This window comes from Oncorhynchus masou, chromosome 9 (assembly GCF_036934945.1).
Source record: "Oncorhynchus masou masou isolate Uvic2021 chromosome 9, UVic_Omas_1.1, whole genome shotgun sequence".
Taxonomy (NCBI): Eukaryota; Metazoa; Chordata; class Actinopteri; order Salmoniformes; family Salmonidae; genus Oncorhynchus; species Oncorhynchus masou.
The window spans coordinates 71,714,367-71,734,169 of record NC_088220.1 but is presented as its reverse complement, the minus strand read 5'-3'; the positions used below and the strand labels follow the sequence as shown (position 1 = coordinate 71,734,169).

The window sequence follows — 19,803 nt, the reverse complement described above, 5'->3', positions numbered from 1 at the left end:
AAATTACGCTCAGAGGTGCAAAGTGCTCTCGGCCAGCAAACGCGGTTGGTGTGTCAGAGAACTTAGCCTTTAGTCTCTGTTTTCTGGGTGACAGAATGATTGTCAGACACAAGCTGACCTGACCGTGTGTCTGTCTGGTCTGACAACCCAGCGTGAATGAAATGCCACTGAACACTATGAAACTACAGTACACACGGATATGGCTGGACTTAAGCTTAGAGGCACATACTGCCATGTAGGAGTTTCTCATATCATAGTGGACTCTGGGGCATAGCGTGCACATTCAATGTAGAAGGCATTGAGGACTTGATCAAGAGCTTGGTCAAAAGCTCAACTAAATAAACCCAATTTAGAATTTTAGTGGTAGCATATTCTTCAATTGAATTCGCAATGTCTCTTGTCTCATGGCAAAACCAACACCTGAATTGTCTCCAAGTATAATTGGTTTTATGGTAACTGTGGGGAAGACATGGATGGAATAATCTGAGAGGTGATTTGGGGTCAAACGGTATTCCTGCTTTATGTAATCATGCGAACTATAATCTGCAGTGATAGATGCCCTAAGGCCTATACATCCGCACCCCTATTAGGGAAGAGGATTATCCCAAAATGATTTTGGCCAACCAAAAAAAAAACATTAGCATTTTCAGTTCAGGCAAAAACATATGGAGACAAAATGGCATCTTTTAAAAGTAAAACATTAACCTAAGTAATTGCCAGAGAATCAATGTAGGGGACGGTCATAGGAGCATTTAGTGAACAGACCACTGACGGATGACGCCGATATACTGAGAGACAATCTATGAGTTGTATAACTAGCATACACACGGTACAGCAGGACTCACCAGTTGAACTCATTGTAGTCGTTGTGTGCCTCCCACCAGAAGTAGAACCAGACCAGGAGCAGAGAGAAGGTGAAGAAGAGGATGAGAGACCACAGGAATTCCCACTGGGAATCAAAACACACAAAGGAAGGATTATTACCTTTACCAGAGTACCATTAGTCAAATATCATCAGATTAACATAAAGCACTTTGGCCAGAGTTGTGTTGAAACAGGTGAGGAAACATTGGAATACTATTGGTACATTCACTGTATTTCTTTATTTGATTGCAAGTGAGCAAAGGGCTGATGAGAAAGTACTTTCTCCACCCCAGACTGGCACACCACTTAACATTACCCCCATACATCAACATAACAATCAACACTGACAACAGAAATGCAAGTAACAACAGTCTCCTAGATATCCGGCAGAGTCATCATTGGGCAATCTGCCCTAATCCAGGCAACGTGAGAAAGCCAAAGACTATAATCTGGATGTGGAGAGACTGATGACGGTGCAGACAGGGCCGGCACACAGACTGATGGCTCAAACCTGGAGTCATGTCAAACATTTAAAACACCATTCGCTAGCTGCATCAGATTGACGTGGTAAACCACAAACAAATGAGGAATGGTCTGGAGAACAAGTCAATACAATAATGCTCATGTTTTATAGTGAATGTACGGTCAATTCTGTTCATAAATAATTTCACACTCCCACTGTGTACACATTCACAAAGCCTGCATGACCAAAGACAAGACAACATTCATGCCGCTTTGCAACTGATTGAAAAGAGAGAACCGCATGTCTGGTATCAGCGAAGGTAGAGGCAGTATGCAGTGTATGTGACAAATAAAATTTGATCTGAACGGTCATAGGGCAACATGGTCTCAGTAAAAAAGCAGGGGGGCTCAAACTCACATCCCCCCAATCCACTGTCATCCCTATCAAGTAATTACTCACATTAACTTAAATAGCCAATAAGGCCATAAACCAACTATTGGTCAGCCTTCAAATCCCACCGCAAGCTGTAATAAGAGCTCTAATAAAAGAGAGAAACAAGATATAATGTTAGCATGCACACGCACACACCTTGGAAGACAATGCACAAAATGTGAGCTCTTCAAACAGATAGCAAGACTGGCTGCTCTTCAAACTGTATTTGTACACCAGCCCACAAATTAGCACATTCAGACTTACTCAGAGTCTGGAGGACTGAAGAACGCTCAGATAAAGATGTAGAAATATAACTAACATGACTGTTTGATTTGCAAAAAAATTATATATAAAAAAAAAACAAAAAAAACACTTGTTCCAGCTCTCTACATAACATTTATATCTGTAATAATGTTCTTACATTGCACCATCCAGAATAAGACCCAGTTGACCCTGTACTTAGCCTTGCTGTGGTAGGGGATATCAAGGTGATATGAGAACACAAACAAAGCTGTCTGGACGTTCACCTTGGATCACTGTTCCATGGAGGGCATCGGCTGGCAGTAGCACAGGATGTAAGACAGGGCCAGGTCTAATGGCTGGGTGGTGACAGATACCAGCCTTGTATAACTTCTGCACATCTCCCTGGGCACTTGAGAGGAGAGCCTACATGTGTTAAGTTCAGCCCAGGCCAAACAGCAGTTTAACTAGGGGGACACTAAAGCACATGTTTGGGATGGGTATGAGGATTATTACGTAACAGGATGGGGCAGATTTGGTGATTTGGGGCAGGGATTGAGAATATAGTAGTATGAGGGAAGGAAGCATGTGGGATTTGTAGGTGGCGATTCTTTTTAGCCACCAATCTCTTCCTGATAAGTAATTATAAAAACCTGGAAAACGACATGTTAAATTATTATTATTGTTATTATTATAATAATATAGACCAGAACCTTGTTACTGTTTGACGTGTAAGTTTCAACATTAGTCATGAAGATTAGGCTATTCTCTATATTTACTACTTCCTTCTATGACCGTACTAAGAAAATCACTCTCGTTCAGAAATCATAGTAATACGGACTCCAGAACGGTTACCATAGGGTTATTGCACATGGCTACACTTCCAAATCTCATATTGATTGCAACGTGAGAAAGCCAGACATCAAGGTAACCATAAGGTTAACCCTGTGGTAGGGAGGTGGTCCCTGTGGTGCAGGCTAGGGTCTGACTGGGCCCTGCTGACTGATCCAACTGCTCTGGCCCTGTCCCCCTGGCTTTTAATGACTACCCAGAAACACCTGGGAGAGGGACACCTTGAGGTCATGCAAGGGGACATTGTTCACGTGCTGATGGCAAAATGGATTACAGAGGTAACACCCCTGGGAGGGACTGGATGGTCAATTAGTAGGTAGTGTTTGGACAACAAAGGAGACAAAACGTTGGGGATAATTTTAAACTGGTTGTTTTGGAGCTAATCAAGTTGCCAGGCCAGTTGTGAGTGGCAAAGATTGCATACAATGTGCAATAAATGTGTATGTAAATGTGCAATTCAAGCATCAAATAATCATATAATATTAAACGTGTTTGGAGCATTTATTCCTGCAATTAATATTCAGCCAAGCCAGCATCATTGTTTAGTATGTGCAACGTGTACAGTATGACTGAACATTAATCCTGTCTCACTGTTCTTCTCTGCTGCTGTTTAGGAGCTGATCAAATCAGAGATGTCTGGCATGATACGGCCTGCCTGCCTGATATCACATTTCCATTCTGCAAGGCTTGCTTTATTTAGGGAGGAACATATGCCTTCAGGCCAGAGCCGACACCATAGCATTAAAAACTGCTTTCTGACTACAGTCGAAACAAGGAACCAACTCAAAATGTACTGAGTGTAATAGATCTAGTAGTCTGTTGAATCATACAGTATGTTGAACTTCCATTCAAAAATGAGGGATGCAACCTTTTTGTTATATTTAATCACAAAACGTGTCCAAGTGAGGTTAAATGGTCAATTTTATCTACCAGCCAAGAGAGGTCGGAATATTTTTTTGTAAAAGTACAGTATTTAATGGGTCTGAGTGGAAATAAAAGGTTTTAGATTGTATTGAATGGGAGGTTTTCAAGCCCAGAGCCGACTCATTCGGCCGTGTACTCTGCTAGTGGGAGCGGGGTGAGGAAATTACTTTCCTCTACCGGGAAAAATGTATATATATTTTTTTAAATGTCATGAAAATTGCTGTACTGCTTGTCTGAAGGGCACTAGGCAGGCAGGCAGGAACCTGAATAAGGATGGAATACATCATAGCCTAAGCCTCATTGACCAACAGAGGCTAAAAATAGAGGGATGAAAAGGATCAGGGGATAATTCTCTTCTGTGGAACCGTAAACCCTCGTATTACTGCTAAAAATCTGAGAGGATCCTCCACTGTCTCTCAGGACCAAATATGAGGAGTAGATTGCAAACATGTCATCACTTAAATAACATATTTGCATGTACAGCCCGAACAAACGCCACATTCTAAATTGTTTAAAGCTGCAATATGTAACTTCGCTGGGGCAACCTGACCAAATTCACATAGAAATGGGTGTTGAGTCATTCTCATTGAAAGCAGTAGATATGTTCTGTATGTGCTATTTCTATGCTTCCTGTTCTTAAGTTTCATTTTTGCATCTTTTACTTTAGGTTTTGAACACCAGCTTCAAACATCTGAAAATACAATATTTTTGGTTTTTGAAAAGGTATTTCACAGAGGTTTAGATGGTACAATGATTCTCTACACTACACTTGCATGTTTAGTCAAATTAACTATTAGAATTTTAGCAACCAGGAAATGCAGAGTGATGTATGCATAGAGCATCTTTAAATGAATATTTCAAGATGTTTAGAAAAGAGCTCTACTCGTTACATCACAGTGGCTTTCTACTGACCAGTATATGTATGTGTGTATATGTATATGTTTAAGGCCATCTTGCTGTGCCTAAATGGGACTACTCCACAAAAGGTGCTTGCACATAATCCAATTTCCTTCCTACTTGCTAGCTCCAAGGCTAGCAGAGTATTCTCCACTATTCTCCAGTGGCTCATCTAAACAGCCAGCAGTGTAGTGTTTTATGATTGTATTGGCTTTTCTCTTATGGGGCCAATTCCTCTCGTTACCTCCCAGTACCAAAGTCATTATAGCATCTGCCTCTACCCATGCCTGCTAGGAGTCCAGGCTTTTATAGTGTCATTAGGACTATAGATAGACCAACCAGCATTCGGCTGCACAGAAGATATCACACACACACCTAGCATGGAGCACGGAACAGTCTACCTTCACTGCAGGTCAGCAAGCTAGAGAGCGCCCCCACGAGACGGTCATAAAAAAAAAAAAATCACAGGCAGGCAAATTATAATGAATGTAATGATGCTAGACTAGAACATCCACATATACTGTAAACTCATTGTCAGGTTTAACTCCCTGTTTGAAACAGAAAAGGTGAACGTCGGATCCAAGTGCGCCAGCAAGGTAATAGGAGGACAGACAGATGGAGCACATAATACCATGATGAGGATAATATTATTAGGCTCCAGAATTCCCCTGCCCTACTGCTGTCCCATCTACAGTAGCTCCTGACTGCAGCTCAGTAGAGGAATGAGCTAATTCCACACCAACCCTTGAGGGCTGGGTCTATCAAATCAAGCATGCAGGCACTGGAAGGGAATCCACTGAAAGGGAATCCATGTGTACATCTAGAGCAGAGCAATAATTTGAACTCAGAAAGGAGATGTAGAGACATTCTAGATGAGTGTTTGGAACATTGTTTTACAGAGGTTAAGAACAATGTTTCATTAGTTGCTACACAATTGACTGCTGCAATTGCCAAAATTAATTATGTAAATGTTCTGTTCTTGTGTAATTTATTGTGCTACAGTATATCATGTAATCTTGTACAATATTAAAGGAATGAAGGCAATTTGTTGGACTGGCTACAGGATTAAGTCTGCAGAAAGAATGATGTTACAGTAAGGCACGACAATTCTTTTTTTTATTTTTTATTTATCCGTTATTTTACCAGGTAAGTTGACTGAGAACACATTCTCATTTGCAGCAACGACCTGGGGAATAGTTACAGGGGAGAGGGGGTCATGTAGAGGTCTGTCATTTTTATCATAGGTACACTTCAACTGTCGGAACGGACGGAATCTAAAACAAAAATCCAGAAAATAACATTGTATGATTTTTAAGTAATTGATTTGCATTTTATTGCATGACATAAGTATTTGATCACCTACCAACCAGTAAGAATTCCGGCTCTCACAGACCTGTTAGTTTTTCTTTAAGAAGCCCTCCTGTTCTCCACTCATTACCTATGTTAACTGCACCTGTTTGAACTCGTTACCTGTATAAAAGACACCTGTCCACACACTCACTCAAACAGACTCTAATCTCTCCACAATGGCCAAGACCAGAGAGCTGTGTAAGGATATCAGGGTTAAATTGTAGACCTGCACAAGGCTGGGATGGGCTACAAGACAACAGACAAGCAGCTTGGTGAGAAGGCAACAACTGTTGGCGCAATTATTAGAACATGGAAGAAGATCAAGATGGTTAATCATGATGTATTATATTAAGTTAAAATAAGTGTTCATTCCGTATTGTTGTAATTGTCATTATTACAAATAAATAAATACAGAGACTGAAAAACAGCTTCTATCTCAAGGCCATCAGACTGTTAAACAGCAACCACTAACATGTTTACAAAATGTTTACATACCCTACATTATTCATCTCATATGTATACGTATATACTGTACTCTATATCATCTACTACATCTTTGGGGAGGCAGCGTAGCCTAGTGGTTAGAGCATTGGACTGGTAACCGGAAGGTTGCAAGTTCAAACCCCCGAGCTGACAGGTACAAATCTGTCGTTCTGCCCCTGAACAGGTAGTTAACCCACTGTTCCTAGGCTGTCATTGAAAATAAAAATTTGTTCTTAACTGACTTGCCTAGTTAAATAAAGGTAAAAAAAAAATATATTTAACACATGCATCACTAGCCACTAACTATGCCACTTTGTTTACATACTCATCTCATATGTATATACTGTACTCAATACCATCTACTCTATCTTGCTGCTCTGTACCATCACTCATTCATATATCTTTATGTACATATTCTTTATCCCCTTACACTTGTGTGTATAAGTAGTAGACAGTCGACAGTAGTTTTGGAATTGTTAGTTAGATTACTTGTTGGATTATTACTGCATTGTCGGAACTAGAAGCACAAGCATTTAGCTACACTCGCATTAACATCTGCTAACCATGTGTATGTGACAAATAAAATTTGATTTGATTTAAAATCTGCTTTTTTGGTCCTCCAATAAATCGGTATTGGAAAATCCTATCTAAATCAACCTCTAATGTCTACACGGAATAATTCCCCTCAATATAACCGCCAATTGTAGTGGGTAAACAGTCCCCTCCTGCCGTTTTGAACTTAGCGAACTCAAAGAGAATCTGAGTAGAGACAGACAGCCGGAGAGGGATTCAAACTGACAGACAGAAAACATGTCCCTTTGGAGAGAGACTGGATTCAGGAAGATTAGGCTATTCCCCTCCTTGCCCAATATTAAGAGAAATTGTTTGAATGTCAGCACTACTGGACGTGAGTGCAGGCTGACTGAAAGGTGCTTACATATGATTATTGAACTATAGAGACAGGTAGACAAGGCACTATTAGTACAAAGGTTACCAGTTAATTTGTTTTCAAAGACAATTGATCGTGACCTCCACCAAAGGGTATTAATATAATTGCTTACCTGAATGTCTTATATGAACATAGTGCTTAAATTAGTCAAATCAAATTACCATCAAAATAAATTGCCATCATTAAAATTATCAGACATTAGAAAACCTAGGACTGTGATTTCTAGTCGCTCTAAAGCTTTACTAACGATCATGACAGACTATCACCATCAACCCCTCATTCTGCTAGCCTAGCGGCTGCTGGTTTGTCGTCTCATAGAAGAGAATCATCACACAGAAGTCTGAGGATGAGTGCTGGATACGCACCTGTATCACAGAACGCTCCTGGGCCCACCAACACCATCACTGCACATCGTGGTTTGTGTTCCAAGGCCCTCTTGGACCTGTCCCACAGGAATAGAGAGACATCCTCCTAACGCTTGTTTACTCAGTAACTTCTACAGCTCTGACAGCCTGTAAATGTGTTTTCTGCAGAAGTGTTGAAGCTTTTGACCTTTTATTCTGTCAGGGAACTAAAGAAGTAATGGAAGACTTGAGAGGAAGACAGGAAAAAGATAGCAAAGAGAATGCTCCCTGCATGTTGCATGAATGTTCCCTGCCATATGAGAATGTTGCCCATCTGGTTTTCTAGTTTAGTGCGGACTTTAGTTGTGACATAAAACAGTGATAGCAAATTATTTGAACAGGATTTCAGTTTCACGTGTCTCTATTTTATTTAACAGACCAAGTCTACAGAATTATGCTTGTTCCTATTTCTAGGCCCATTCTGCTCCAGGTAAAGACTGGCTAAATGGAAAAACTCTATTACTGAGGGCAGATCAGCTTGCAGTGCCAGTGACGTGGCCGCCCTTTCTACAAACCACTAACTCAAAGACCAAGTTAACAAAGAGTGAGGCTCAGGAACACTGGCCTGTTCATTATCCAGCTCGTAGGGGAGATGACGACAGCAACCACTTGTGTAACCACTTGTGTTCTGTTCTGAATCTGGGCATTATGAAGGGAGTCCATGTCACATTAAGACCTTTGGTTTCTCATGGTCATGGTTCAGTGACGCTGCCTGTCATGTTTAAACATCACATCATGTAACTGATCGATCTTTTGATTAGCAACACTGATTGGTAACATTTGCTATTAAAGATGCATCTATGATGTCATCTGACCAGGCAGTGCTGGCACATGTAACGGATGTGAAACGGCTAGCTTAGTTAGCAGTGTGCGCTAAATATCGTTTCAATTGGCGACGTCACTCGCTCTGAGACCTTGAAGTAGTGGTTCCCCTTGCTCTGCAAGGGCCGCGGCTTTTGTGGAGCGATGGGTAACGACGCTTCGAGGGTGACTGTTGTTGATGTGTGCAGAGGGTCCCTGGTTCGCGCCCGGGTATGGGCAAGGGGACGGTTTAAAATTATACTGTTACATTGATGCTGTTGACCCGGATCACTGGTTGCTGCGGAAAAGGAGGAAGGTCAAAAGGGGGGTGAGTGTAACGGATGTGAAACGGCTAGCTTAGTTAGCAGTGCGCGCTAAATAACGTTTCAATCGGTGACGTCACTTGCTCTGAGACCTTGAAATAGTGGTTCCCCTTGCTCTGCAAGGGCCGCGGCTTTTGTGGAGCGATGCTTCGAGGGTGACTGTTGTTGATGTGTGCAGAGGGTCCCTGGTTCGCGCCCGGGTATGGGCGAGGGGACGGTTTAAAATTATACTGTTACACACACTTAATTAACAGGTGATCTGCCAAAATGAGATGACTATAGGCCTCCAATACATGGCAGCACAGCATCCATAGTTAAATGGATACTTTGGGATTTTCGCAATAAGGCTATTTACCTACTTCCCCAGTCAGATGAACTTATGGATAGCATTTTCATGGCTCGGTGTCCAGTATGAAGGAAGTTAGAGGTAGTTTCACAAGCCAAAGCTAATTAGCACAGTGAAGAAGTCCATGGTATCTGCTAGCAGATACTCAGACTTCCAGTTACTGCACTAGCGCTAGTTAGCAACTGCACTAGCGCTAGTTAGCAACTGCACTAGCGCTAGTTAGCAACTGCACTAGCGCTAGTTAGCAACTGCACTAGCGCTAGTTAGCAACTGCACTAGCGCTAGTTAGCAACTGCACTAGCGCTAGTTAGCAACTGCACTAGCGCTAGTAAGCAACTGCACTAGCGCTAGTAAGCAACTGCACTAGCGCTAGTAAGCAACTGCACTAGCGCTAGTAAGCAACTGCACTAGCGCTAGTAAGCAACTGCACTAGCGCTAGTTAGCAACTTCCTTCAAACCCCAAACAGAGACATGAAAATGGTATCCACGAGATCATCAGACTCTGGGAAGTAGATAAAGGGCCTCGTTGCCTAAATCCCTAGGTATCCCTTTAAAGTCACCCTGTTCATTTGAAAGAGAACAAAAATGGTTCACAATGTAGGCCAGGGCTTTGTGTGGGACTGTGTGTCTGTTCTGCCATGTGGGACACAATTATATTCAATGTTGGCCTGGATGTCAGTCCATCTCTGCAGAGACCCTTTGGTGCTGTAGCACTAGGGCCTCGGCTGTTGGAGCTGCATAAATGGACATCAAATCAAACTTTATTTGCCACGTGCTGAATACAGCAAGTGTAGACTTAACCGTGAAATGCTTACTTAAAAGCCCTTAACCAACAGTGCAGTTACAAAATATATTTACCAAGTAGGCTAAAATAACAAAGTAATAATAAAAGTAACAATAGCGAGGCTATATACAGCGGGGCACCAGTACCGAATTAGTGTGCAGGGGTACAGGCTAGTTGAGGTCATTTGTAGGTGGGGGCGAAGTGAAGTGACTATGCATAGGTAACAAACAAACAGCGAGTAGCAGCAGTATACAAAGGGGGGTGTCAATGTAAATTGTCTGGTGGCAATTTTTATGAATTGTTCAGCAGTCTAATGGCTTGGGGGTAGAAGCTGTTGGGGAGGCTTTTGGTTCCAGACTTGGTGCTCCGGTACTACTTGCCGTGCGGTAGCAGAGAAATCAGTCTATAAAATTGGGTGACTGGAGTCTCTGACAATTTTATGGGCTTTCCTCTGACACCTCCTATTATATAGGTCCTGGATGGCAGGAAGCTTGGCCCCAGTGATGTACTGGGCCGTTCGCACTACCCTCTGTCGCGCCTTAGATGCTGTGCAGTTGCCAAACCAGACAGCGATGCCACCGGTCAGGAAGCTCACGATGGTGCAGCTGAAGAACCTTTTGAGGATCTGGGGGCCCATGCCAAATCTTTTCAGTCTCCTGGGAGGGAAAAGGTTTTGTTGTGTACACAACTGTCTTGGACCATGATAGTTCGTTGGTGATGTGGACACCAAGGAACTTGAAACCCTCGACTTGCTCCCCTACAGCCCGTCAATGTTAATGGGGGCCTGTTCGGCCCGCCTTTTCCTGTAGTCCACGATCAGCTCCTTTGTCTTTCTTACATTGAGGGAGAGATTGTTGTCCTGGCACCACACTGCCAGTTCTCTGACATCCTCCCTATAGGCAGTCTCATCATTGTCGTTGATCAGGCCTACCACTGTTGTGTCATCAGCAAACTTGATGGTGTTGGAGTCGTGTTTGGCCACGCAGTCGTGAGTGAACAGGGAATACATGAGGGGACAAAGTACACACCCCCGAGGGGCCCCAGTTATAAGGATCAGCGTGGCAGACATATTGTTGCCTACTCTTACCACCTAGTGGCGGCCCGTCAGGAAGTCCAGGATCCAGTTGCAGAGGGAGGTGTTTAGTCCCAGAATCCTTAGCTTAGTGATGAGCTTCGTGGGCACTATGGTGTTGAATGCTGAGCTGTAGTCGATGAACAGCATTCTCACATAGTGGTTCTTTCTGTCCAGGTGAGAAAGGGCGGTGTGGAGTGCGATTGGGATTGCGTCATCTGTGGATCTGTTGGGGCGGTATGTGATTTGGAATGGGTCTAGGGTGTCTGGGAGGATGCTGTTGATGTGAGCCATGACCAGCCTGTCAAAGCACTTGTAGTAGGATTCAATCTTAATCCTGTCTTGACGCTTTGCTTGTTTGATGGTTCGTCTGAGGGCATAGCTGGATTTCTTATAAGCATCCGGATTAGTCTCCCGCTCCTTGAAAGAGGCAGCTCTAGCCTTTAGCTCGATGCGGACATTGCCTGTAGTCCATGGCTTCTGGTTGGGATATGTACGTACAGTCACTGTGGGGAAGACATCGTCGATGCACTTATTGATGAAGGCAATGATGACTGAAGTGGTGTATTCCTCAATGCCATTGGATAAATCCCGGAGCACATTCCAGTCTGTGCTAGCAAAACTGTCCTGTAGTGGTAAATAGACTGCTATGAATAATACAGACGAGAACTCTTGTTAGATAGTTTGGTCGACAACTTAACATGAGGTACTCTACCTCAGGCGAGCAATACCTCAAGACTTCTTTAATATTAGACATCACGTACCAGCTGTTATTGACAGAAAGACACACCCCCCACCCATTGTCTTTCCAGAGGTAGTGTCTCTGTTCTCCCGGTGTATTGAAAATCCCGCCAACTCTATAGTCAATTTCTTCGTTCGGACACGTCTTGGTGTCCGAACGAAAGTAGGATAATCTTGGTTGGTAGAATAATCTTAATAATTGGTCATCAATTAGATTTTTTAACGTTAGCAAGAAGAACAGATGGCAGTGGGAGTTTACTCGCTCGCCCCCGGTGTCTCAGAAGGACAGCCAATAGGTGTGGATCTGGGCCTGTTCAAGTGAAAGCAGGATATCCCTCTCGTCGGACTCATTAAAGGAAAATATTTCTCCCAGTCCGTGGTGAGTAATCGTTTTTCTGATGTCCAGAAGTTATTTTCGGTCATAGACTGTAGCAGAAACATTATGTACACAATAAGTTAAAAAAATTAGTTACACAAAACACAAAAAAAGTGTAATGCCAATTTGTAGACTGTAGACATCCAATTTAACTTAATTTTTACAGTTATACTTTTACTGAGTTTTTATTCATTATACTGAATAGTTATTCATGCTTAGTTAGCAGCATTCAAAAGTACAGTACTTCCATAATAATAGGCTCATGGGAGGAAGCAGAAAAATATGCTACTGAAACATGGCATAGTGGGGGTCTGAGGTTGAAATGCAGATTCTGGCAAAGGAGGAGACTGGTAAACACACAGAGTAGCACCACAGCAGGTCCTATATATTCCTGTGGTACTATACACAGACTGGCCAATTCTCCCCCAGTGGGCCAACGCGCCCGCCACACATGACCATGGTGGCCATGGCAACACACAAACACACAGCTGACTCTGCAGTACCATATCTACCAGTCTCAGAGATAACAGGAAACACAGCCACAGGATCCTATTCCCACCGAAGGATGAAAAAAAATTCACCATGTGGCCTTCGACCTGTCAAACATGAATGTGCTCCATCTATCTGAAGATTTAAAGAACATTACCTTCCTGAGGGCAAATAGGGTAGGAATGAAAGGTCAAAACGTATAGCTCATCCATCCACCACTCAGCAGAGTTTGCATGCTAAGCTCACAGGACGAGAGGTCATTCCTATAACTAGAAAAAGGGTACTTGGACATATTTTTGACTCGGACAAAACAGAGATTCTAGTTCTAGGTCCCAAGAAACAAAGAGATCTTCTGTTGAATCTGACAATTAATCTTGATGGTTGTACAGTCGTCTCAAATAAAACTGTTTCAAGGACAGCTTTCAAGGACAGCTTTCAAGGACATCTACGTAACATTTCAAAAATCAAACTTTCTGTCCAAAAATGATGCAGAAAAATGTATTTATCACTTCGAGGTTAGACTACTGCAATGCTCTACTTTCCGGCTACCCAGATAAAGTACCTAATAAACTTCAATCATGCTAAACACCACTGCTAGAATCTTGACTAGAACCAAAAAATGTGATCATATTACTCCAGTGCTAGCCTCTTTCTGTTAAGTGCTCCAGTGCTAGCCTCTTCCTGTTAAGGCTAGGGCTGATTTCAAGGTTTTACTGCTAATCTACAAAGCATTATATGGGCTTGCTCCTACCCATCTTTCCGATTTGGTCCTGCCGTACATACCTACACATACGCTACGATCACAAGACGCAGACCTACTTACTGTCCCTAGAATTTCTAAGCAAACAGCTGGAGGCAGGGCTTTCTCCTACAGAGCTCCATTTTTATGGAATGGTCTGCCTATCCATGTGAGAGAGGCAGACTCGGTCTCAACCTTTAAGTCTTTAGAGAGTTTTCATATCTTCAGTCAGTCCTATGATTGAGTGTAGTCTGGCCCAGGGGTGTGAAGGTGAACGGAAAGGCACTGGAGCAACGAACCGCCCTTGCTCTCTCTGCCTGGCTGGTTCCCCTCTCTCCACTGGGATTCTCTGCCTCAAACTCTATTTACAGGGGCTGAGTCACTGGCTTACTGGTGGTCTACCATGCCGTCCCTAGGAGGGGTGCGTCACTTAATAAGTGGGTTGAGTTCATTTTATTTAACCAGGTAGGCTGATTGAGAACAAGTTCTCATTTACAACTGCAACTTGGCCAAGATAAAGCAAAGCAGTGCGACACAAACAACAAAGTTACACATGGAATAAACAAGCGTACAGTCAATAACACAAATTAACACTGGAAATTAACACTGGAGTGATAGATGAGCAGATGATGTGCAAGTAGAAATACTGGTGTACAAAAGAGCAGAAAAGTTAATAAAAACAATATGGGGATGAGGTAGTAGATTGGGTGGGTTATTTACAGATGGGCAATGTACAGCTGCAGTGATCGGTTAACTGCTCAGATAGCTGATGTTTAAAGTTGTAAGGGAAATAAGTCTCCAGCTTCAGTGATTTTTGCAATTCGTTCCAGTCATGGGTAGCAGAGAACTGGAAGGAAAGGTGGCCAAAGGAGATTGGTTTTGGGGATGACCAGTGAGATATACCTGCTGGAGCGCGTGCTACGGGTGGGTGTTGTTACCATGACCAGTGAGCTGAGTGATGAGTGACCTAGCATAGACTTATAGATGACCTGGAGCCATATGTAGCGAGGGCCAGCCGACTAGAGCATAAAGGTCGCAGTGGTGGGTAGTATATTGGGCTTTGGTGACAAAACGAATGGCACAGTGATAACTGGATGCAGTTTGCTGAGTAGAGTATTGGAAGATATTTTGTAAATGACATCGCCGAAGATCGGTAGGCTAGCCAGTTTTACGAGGGTATGTTTGGCAGCGTGAGTGAAGGATGCTTTGTTGCAAAATAGGAAGCCGATTCTTGATTTAATTTTGGATTGGAGATGCTTAAATGTGAGTCTGGAAGCAGAGTTTACAGTCTAATCAGACACCTAGGTATTTGTAAGTTGTCCACATATTCTAAGTCAGAACCGTCCAGGGTATTGCTGCTGGACGGGCGGGCGGGTGCGGGCAGCGAACGGTTGAAAAGCATGCATTTAGTTTCGCTAGCATTTAAGAGCAGTTGGAGGCCACAGAAGGAGTGTTGTATGGTATTGAAGCTCGTTTGGAGGTTAGTTAACACAGTGTCCAAAGAAGGGTCAGATGTATACAGAATGGTGTCGTCTGCGTAGAGGTGGATCAGGGAATCACACACATCAAGAGCAACATCGTTGAATATATACAGAGAAAAGAGTCAGCCCGAGAATTGACCCCTGTGGTACCCCTATAGAGACTGCCAGAGGTCTGGACAACAGGCCCTCCGATTTGACAGACTGAACTCTGTCTGAGAAGTAGTTGGTGAACCAGGCAAGGTTTATGTGATCTTCCTGTCTGGGTTGGCGCCCCCCCCCCTTGGGTTCGTGCCATGGGGGAGATCTTTGTGGGCTATACTTGGCCTTGTCTCAGGATAGTAAAGTTGGTGGTCGGAGATATCCCTCTAGTGGTGTGAGGGCTGTTATGGCAAAGTGGGTGGGGTTATATCCTGCCTGTTTGGCCCTGTCCAGGGGTATCGTCGGATGGGACCACAGTGTCTCCCGACCCCTCCTGTCTCAGTCTCCAGTATTTATGCTGCAGTAGTTGGTGTCGGGGGGCTAGGGTCAGTCTGTTATATCTGAAGTATTTTGTCCGGTCTTATCCAGTGCCCTGTGTGAATTTAAGTATCCTGTCTCTTTCTCTCAGAAAACCTAAGCACTAGGACCATGCCTCAAGTTTACCTGGCCTGATGACTCCTTGCTGTCCCCAGTCCACCTGGTTGTGCTGCTGCTCCAGTTTCACCGGACATGCGACCTTGTCTCAGACCTGCTGTTTTCAACTCTCTAGAGACAGCAGGAGCGGTATAGATACTCTGAATGATTGGTTATGAAAAGCCGACTGACATTTACTCCTGAGGTGCTGACCTGTTGCACCCTCTACAACCAATGTGATTATTATTACTTGACCCTGCTGGTCATCTATGAACATTTGAAAATCTTGGCCATGTTCTGTTATAACCCCCACCCAGCACAGCCAGAAGGGGACTGGCCACCCCTCATAGCCTGGTTCCCCTCTAGGTTTCTTCCTACGTTCCAGCCTTTCTAGGGAGTTTTTCCTAGCCACCGTGCTTCTACACCTGCATTGTTTGGGGTTTTAGGCTGGGGTTCTATACAGCACTCTGACATCAGCTGATGTAAGAAGGGCTTTATACATACATTTGACTGATTGATTGATGCGTTTTACCTTCCTCCCCGTATGGATCCTTCCATACATTTAAAATCTACACACAATACTCAATGACGAAGAGAAAACAGGTTTAGACATTTTTACAAATGTATATAAAAAATAGAAACATTATTTTCGTAAATATTCAGCCCCTTTGCGATGAGCTCAGGTACATCCTGTTTCCATTGATCATCCTTTAGGTGCCAAAAGGCAGCAACCCTCCCCATCCAACCTGACAGAGGCTCTTCAGAAAATAATTGGAGAAACTACCCAAACACAGGTGTGCCAAGCTTCTAGCGTCATAACCAATAAGACACCCTGCTGTAATCGTTACCAAATGGTGCTTTCAATAAGGTCTGAATACTTAAGTAAATGTGATATCAGTTTCTAATTTAATAAATTTGCAAACATTTACAAAAACCTGTTTTTCCTTTTTCATTAAGGGGTATTGTGTTCAGATTGATTATTAACTTTTTTTTAAACAAATTTTGCAATAAGGCTGTAATGTTACAAAATGTGGAAAAAGTCAAGGGGCGTAAATACTTTCCGAAGGCACTGTATATCACATTTCTATGCCACTTAAAACATTTACGGTACGTTATATTTCACACACAGGTTTCAGCCCTCTCAGCTCTGTCTACTTGTCCCAGGCTAGCTAGGTGATGGTGGACTATTGTGCTCCAATAACCGTGTGGGACTATATCTGACAGACCAGGGCTGCTTGGCATTATGGAAAACCTACTTAAACAAATAAAGGTTGCGATGAATGTGACCAAGGGGAGGATCTGAATGCTTGATTAAAAAAATGGAATACTATCTGCAGCACGTACAGACTTAAACACAGTTCCAGGACATGTAGGTGCTCTGCAAGGCCAAAGGCACCTCCAGTGACAGCCCAAGGACAGGTTATTACGGAAGGGATGGGAAAGGGGGATACCTAGTCAGCTGTACAACTGAAATGTGTCTTCCGCATTTAAAACAACCCCTCTGAATCAGAGGTTTCGGGGGGCGGGGGGCTGGCATAAATGACATCCACATCTTCGGCGCCCAGGGAACAGTGGGCCTACATGGCTTTTTATAAATGCATCTTGAAAGATAGGGCATGGGTAATGGATGGCATAAGGGAGGATATCCTGCCCACATGCACTGCACGCTCTCACAGACACGCCAAATTAGAGTGTTTTTAATTAATAGTGAGATATAAGATGCAGTGGGGTGCTGTAATCCTGCAGTGAACTTGGAACGAAAAAAAGAAAGTGGACTGTCTGGTACCATTCGATTACACTCGCTCCAGTCAACCAACAGACATTTGGCCGATAATAGATCTTCCAGAAATGACTAACTTCCATATACCAACATGCCATGTCCATTATGGTCATTTAGGTACAAACGTAAGGTCTGTTAGGCAGAACTCACCTTGGTGGTGTCATCATGTGACCGTTGGTACCGTTTCCACCGGCACCCATAGATCCCTGTGAGACATGACAAACACAGCTGCCTCTCGTAAACCTGCAGGGGTTGGTGCTTCACCATGCTCCTTCAGTTCTGGCACGCCTCCAGACCTCTAACATCCCATTGACCAACAGGAAACCTGCATGGGAGAGCAACAAGAAAACAGAAACATTAGTATTGCCTACAATACATTCTAAAAGGAAATATTGTATCCATTAGGACACAAGACCGGTGCAAGATTGATTGTTGTGGGTATTTCACTGAGGTGACATTTGAACATCAACAGTCAGCAAGACAGATGAAATTTGAATAGCAACATGCCACACGCTTATTTACGCACTGAATGAGAAAAGAAAGATAGCTGCCAACTCTAACTGCGCTTCGCTTCAAGTCCTTAGGAAACTGTGCATTGAGTTTTTTATGTATTATTTCTTACATTGTTAGCCCAGAAAACCTTAACCTCTCTGAACCACCCATACCAGATCCGGGATAATTGTCATCAGCAACGCTGAATAGCATAGTGCCACAGTCAAATAATATTACTAGAAAATTTTCATATTCATGAAATCACAAGTGCAACATTGTAAAACACAGCTTAGCCTTTTGTTAATCCACCTGTCGTCTCAGATTTTGAAATTATGCTTTACAGCGAAAGCAATACAAGCGTTTGTGTAAATGTATCGATCGCTCGACAAAACAATAAGTACACTTAGCATCAGATAACTTGGTCACGAAAATCAGAAAAGCAATAAAATTAATAGTTGACCTTTGATGATCTTCAGATGTTTTCACTCTCGAGACTCCCAGTTAGACAACAAATGTTCCTTATGTTCCATAAAGATATTTTTTATATCTCCGTTAATTTGGTGTGTTATGCCCAGGAATCCACCGGAAAGAGCGGTCACGACAACACAGACAAAAATTCAAAATTATATCCATAATGTCCACAGAAACATGTCAGATGTTTTTTTAATAATCAATCCTCAGGGTGTTTTTCAAATATCTATTTGATAATATATCAACCGGGACAGTTGGCTTTTCACTAGGACCGGGAGTAACAATGGCCGCCTTTCTCTTTTGCGCACAATTCACTCAGAGCCCCCACCTAACCACTTATGCAATGTGGTCGTTCACGCTCATTCTTCAAAATAAAAGCCTGAAACTATGTCTGAAGACTGTTGACACCTTGAGGAAGCGATAGAAAAAGGAATCTGGTTGATATCCCTTTAAATGGAGCAATGGGAGGCTATGCAACATGGAATTTTCAAAATTGAAGCCACTTACAGACAATATTTTGACAGTTTTGGAAACTTTAGAGTGATTTCTATCCTAATCTGTCAATTATATGCTTATTCTAGCATCTGGTCCTGAGAAATAGGCTGTTTACTTTGGGAACGTTATTTTTCCAAACATAAAAATAGTACCAGCACAACGACCAGGAATCTTCCTTCAGATGCACATACATCACCCACCACTTCCAAGTATATTACTTGCTAATGTCCGGTCCATAGTTAACTTCTTGGTGACAGGGGGAAGTACTTTCACGTCTGGATGAAATGCATGCCCAAATTCAACTGCCTGCTACTCATCCCCAGAAGATAAGATATGCATATTATTAGTAAATGTGGATAGAAAACACTCTGAAGTTTCTAAAACTGTTTGAATCATGTCTGAGTATAACAATTTATTTAGCATGCAAAACCCAGAGGACAAACCATTCAGATTCTTTTTTTTTTTAGGTCACTCTTTTCAATGAGTTTTCATTGGGAATCCAGATTTCTAAGGGACCTTCTTGCAGTTCCTATCGCTTCCACTGGATGTCAACAGTCTTTAGAAATTGTTTGAGGTTATTCCTTTGTGTAATGAAGAACAACAGCCATCTTGAACGAGGATCACTTGAAGTGTACTGTTAGATAGAGGCGGAAACTATCATATCAAATCCGGAAACTATCATTTCAAAATCAAAATGTTTATTCTTTCAGTGAAACACAGAACTATTCCGTATTTTCTCAAACGGGTGGCAACCCTAAGTCCATATATTGTTGTTACATTGCACAACCTTCAATGTTATGTTATAGAGACAAAGTGGAGTCGGAATTCAACGGCTCAAACACAAGACATATGTGGCAGGGTCTACAGACAATCACGGATTACAAAAAGAAAACCAGCCTCGTTGTGGACATCGACGTCTTGCTCCCAGACAAATTAAACAACT

At 42.7% G+C, this 19,803-nt stretch overlaps 1 protein-coding gene across 2 annotated transcripts in view; it reads right to left on the bottom strand.

Annotated features, from left to right (window-relative positions):
* LOC135546581 (glycerophosphodiester phosphodiesterase domain-containing protein 5-like) overlaps positions 1-19,803 on the bottom strand; it is a 115,836-nt gene that overhangs the window by 37,703 nt on the left and 58,330 nt on the right. For both annotated transcript variants that reach the window (XM_064975138.1, XM_064975139.1), the window contains exons 2-3: positions 17,553-17,727; positions 846-949 (exon numbers count right to left, since the gene is read on the bottom strand). In XM_064975138.1, coding sequence (XP_064831210.1) covers positions 846-949; positions 17,553-17,669 — 221 coding nt within the window. In that variant the 5' untranslated portion in view covers positions 17,670-17,727. The remainder of the gene's footprint in view (positions 1-845; positions 950-17,552; positions 17,728-19,803) is intronic.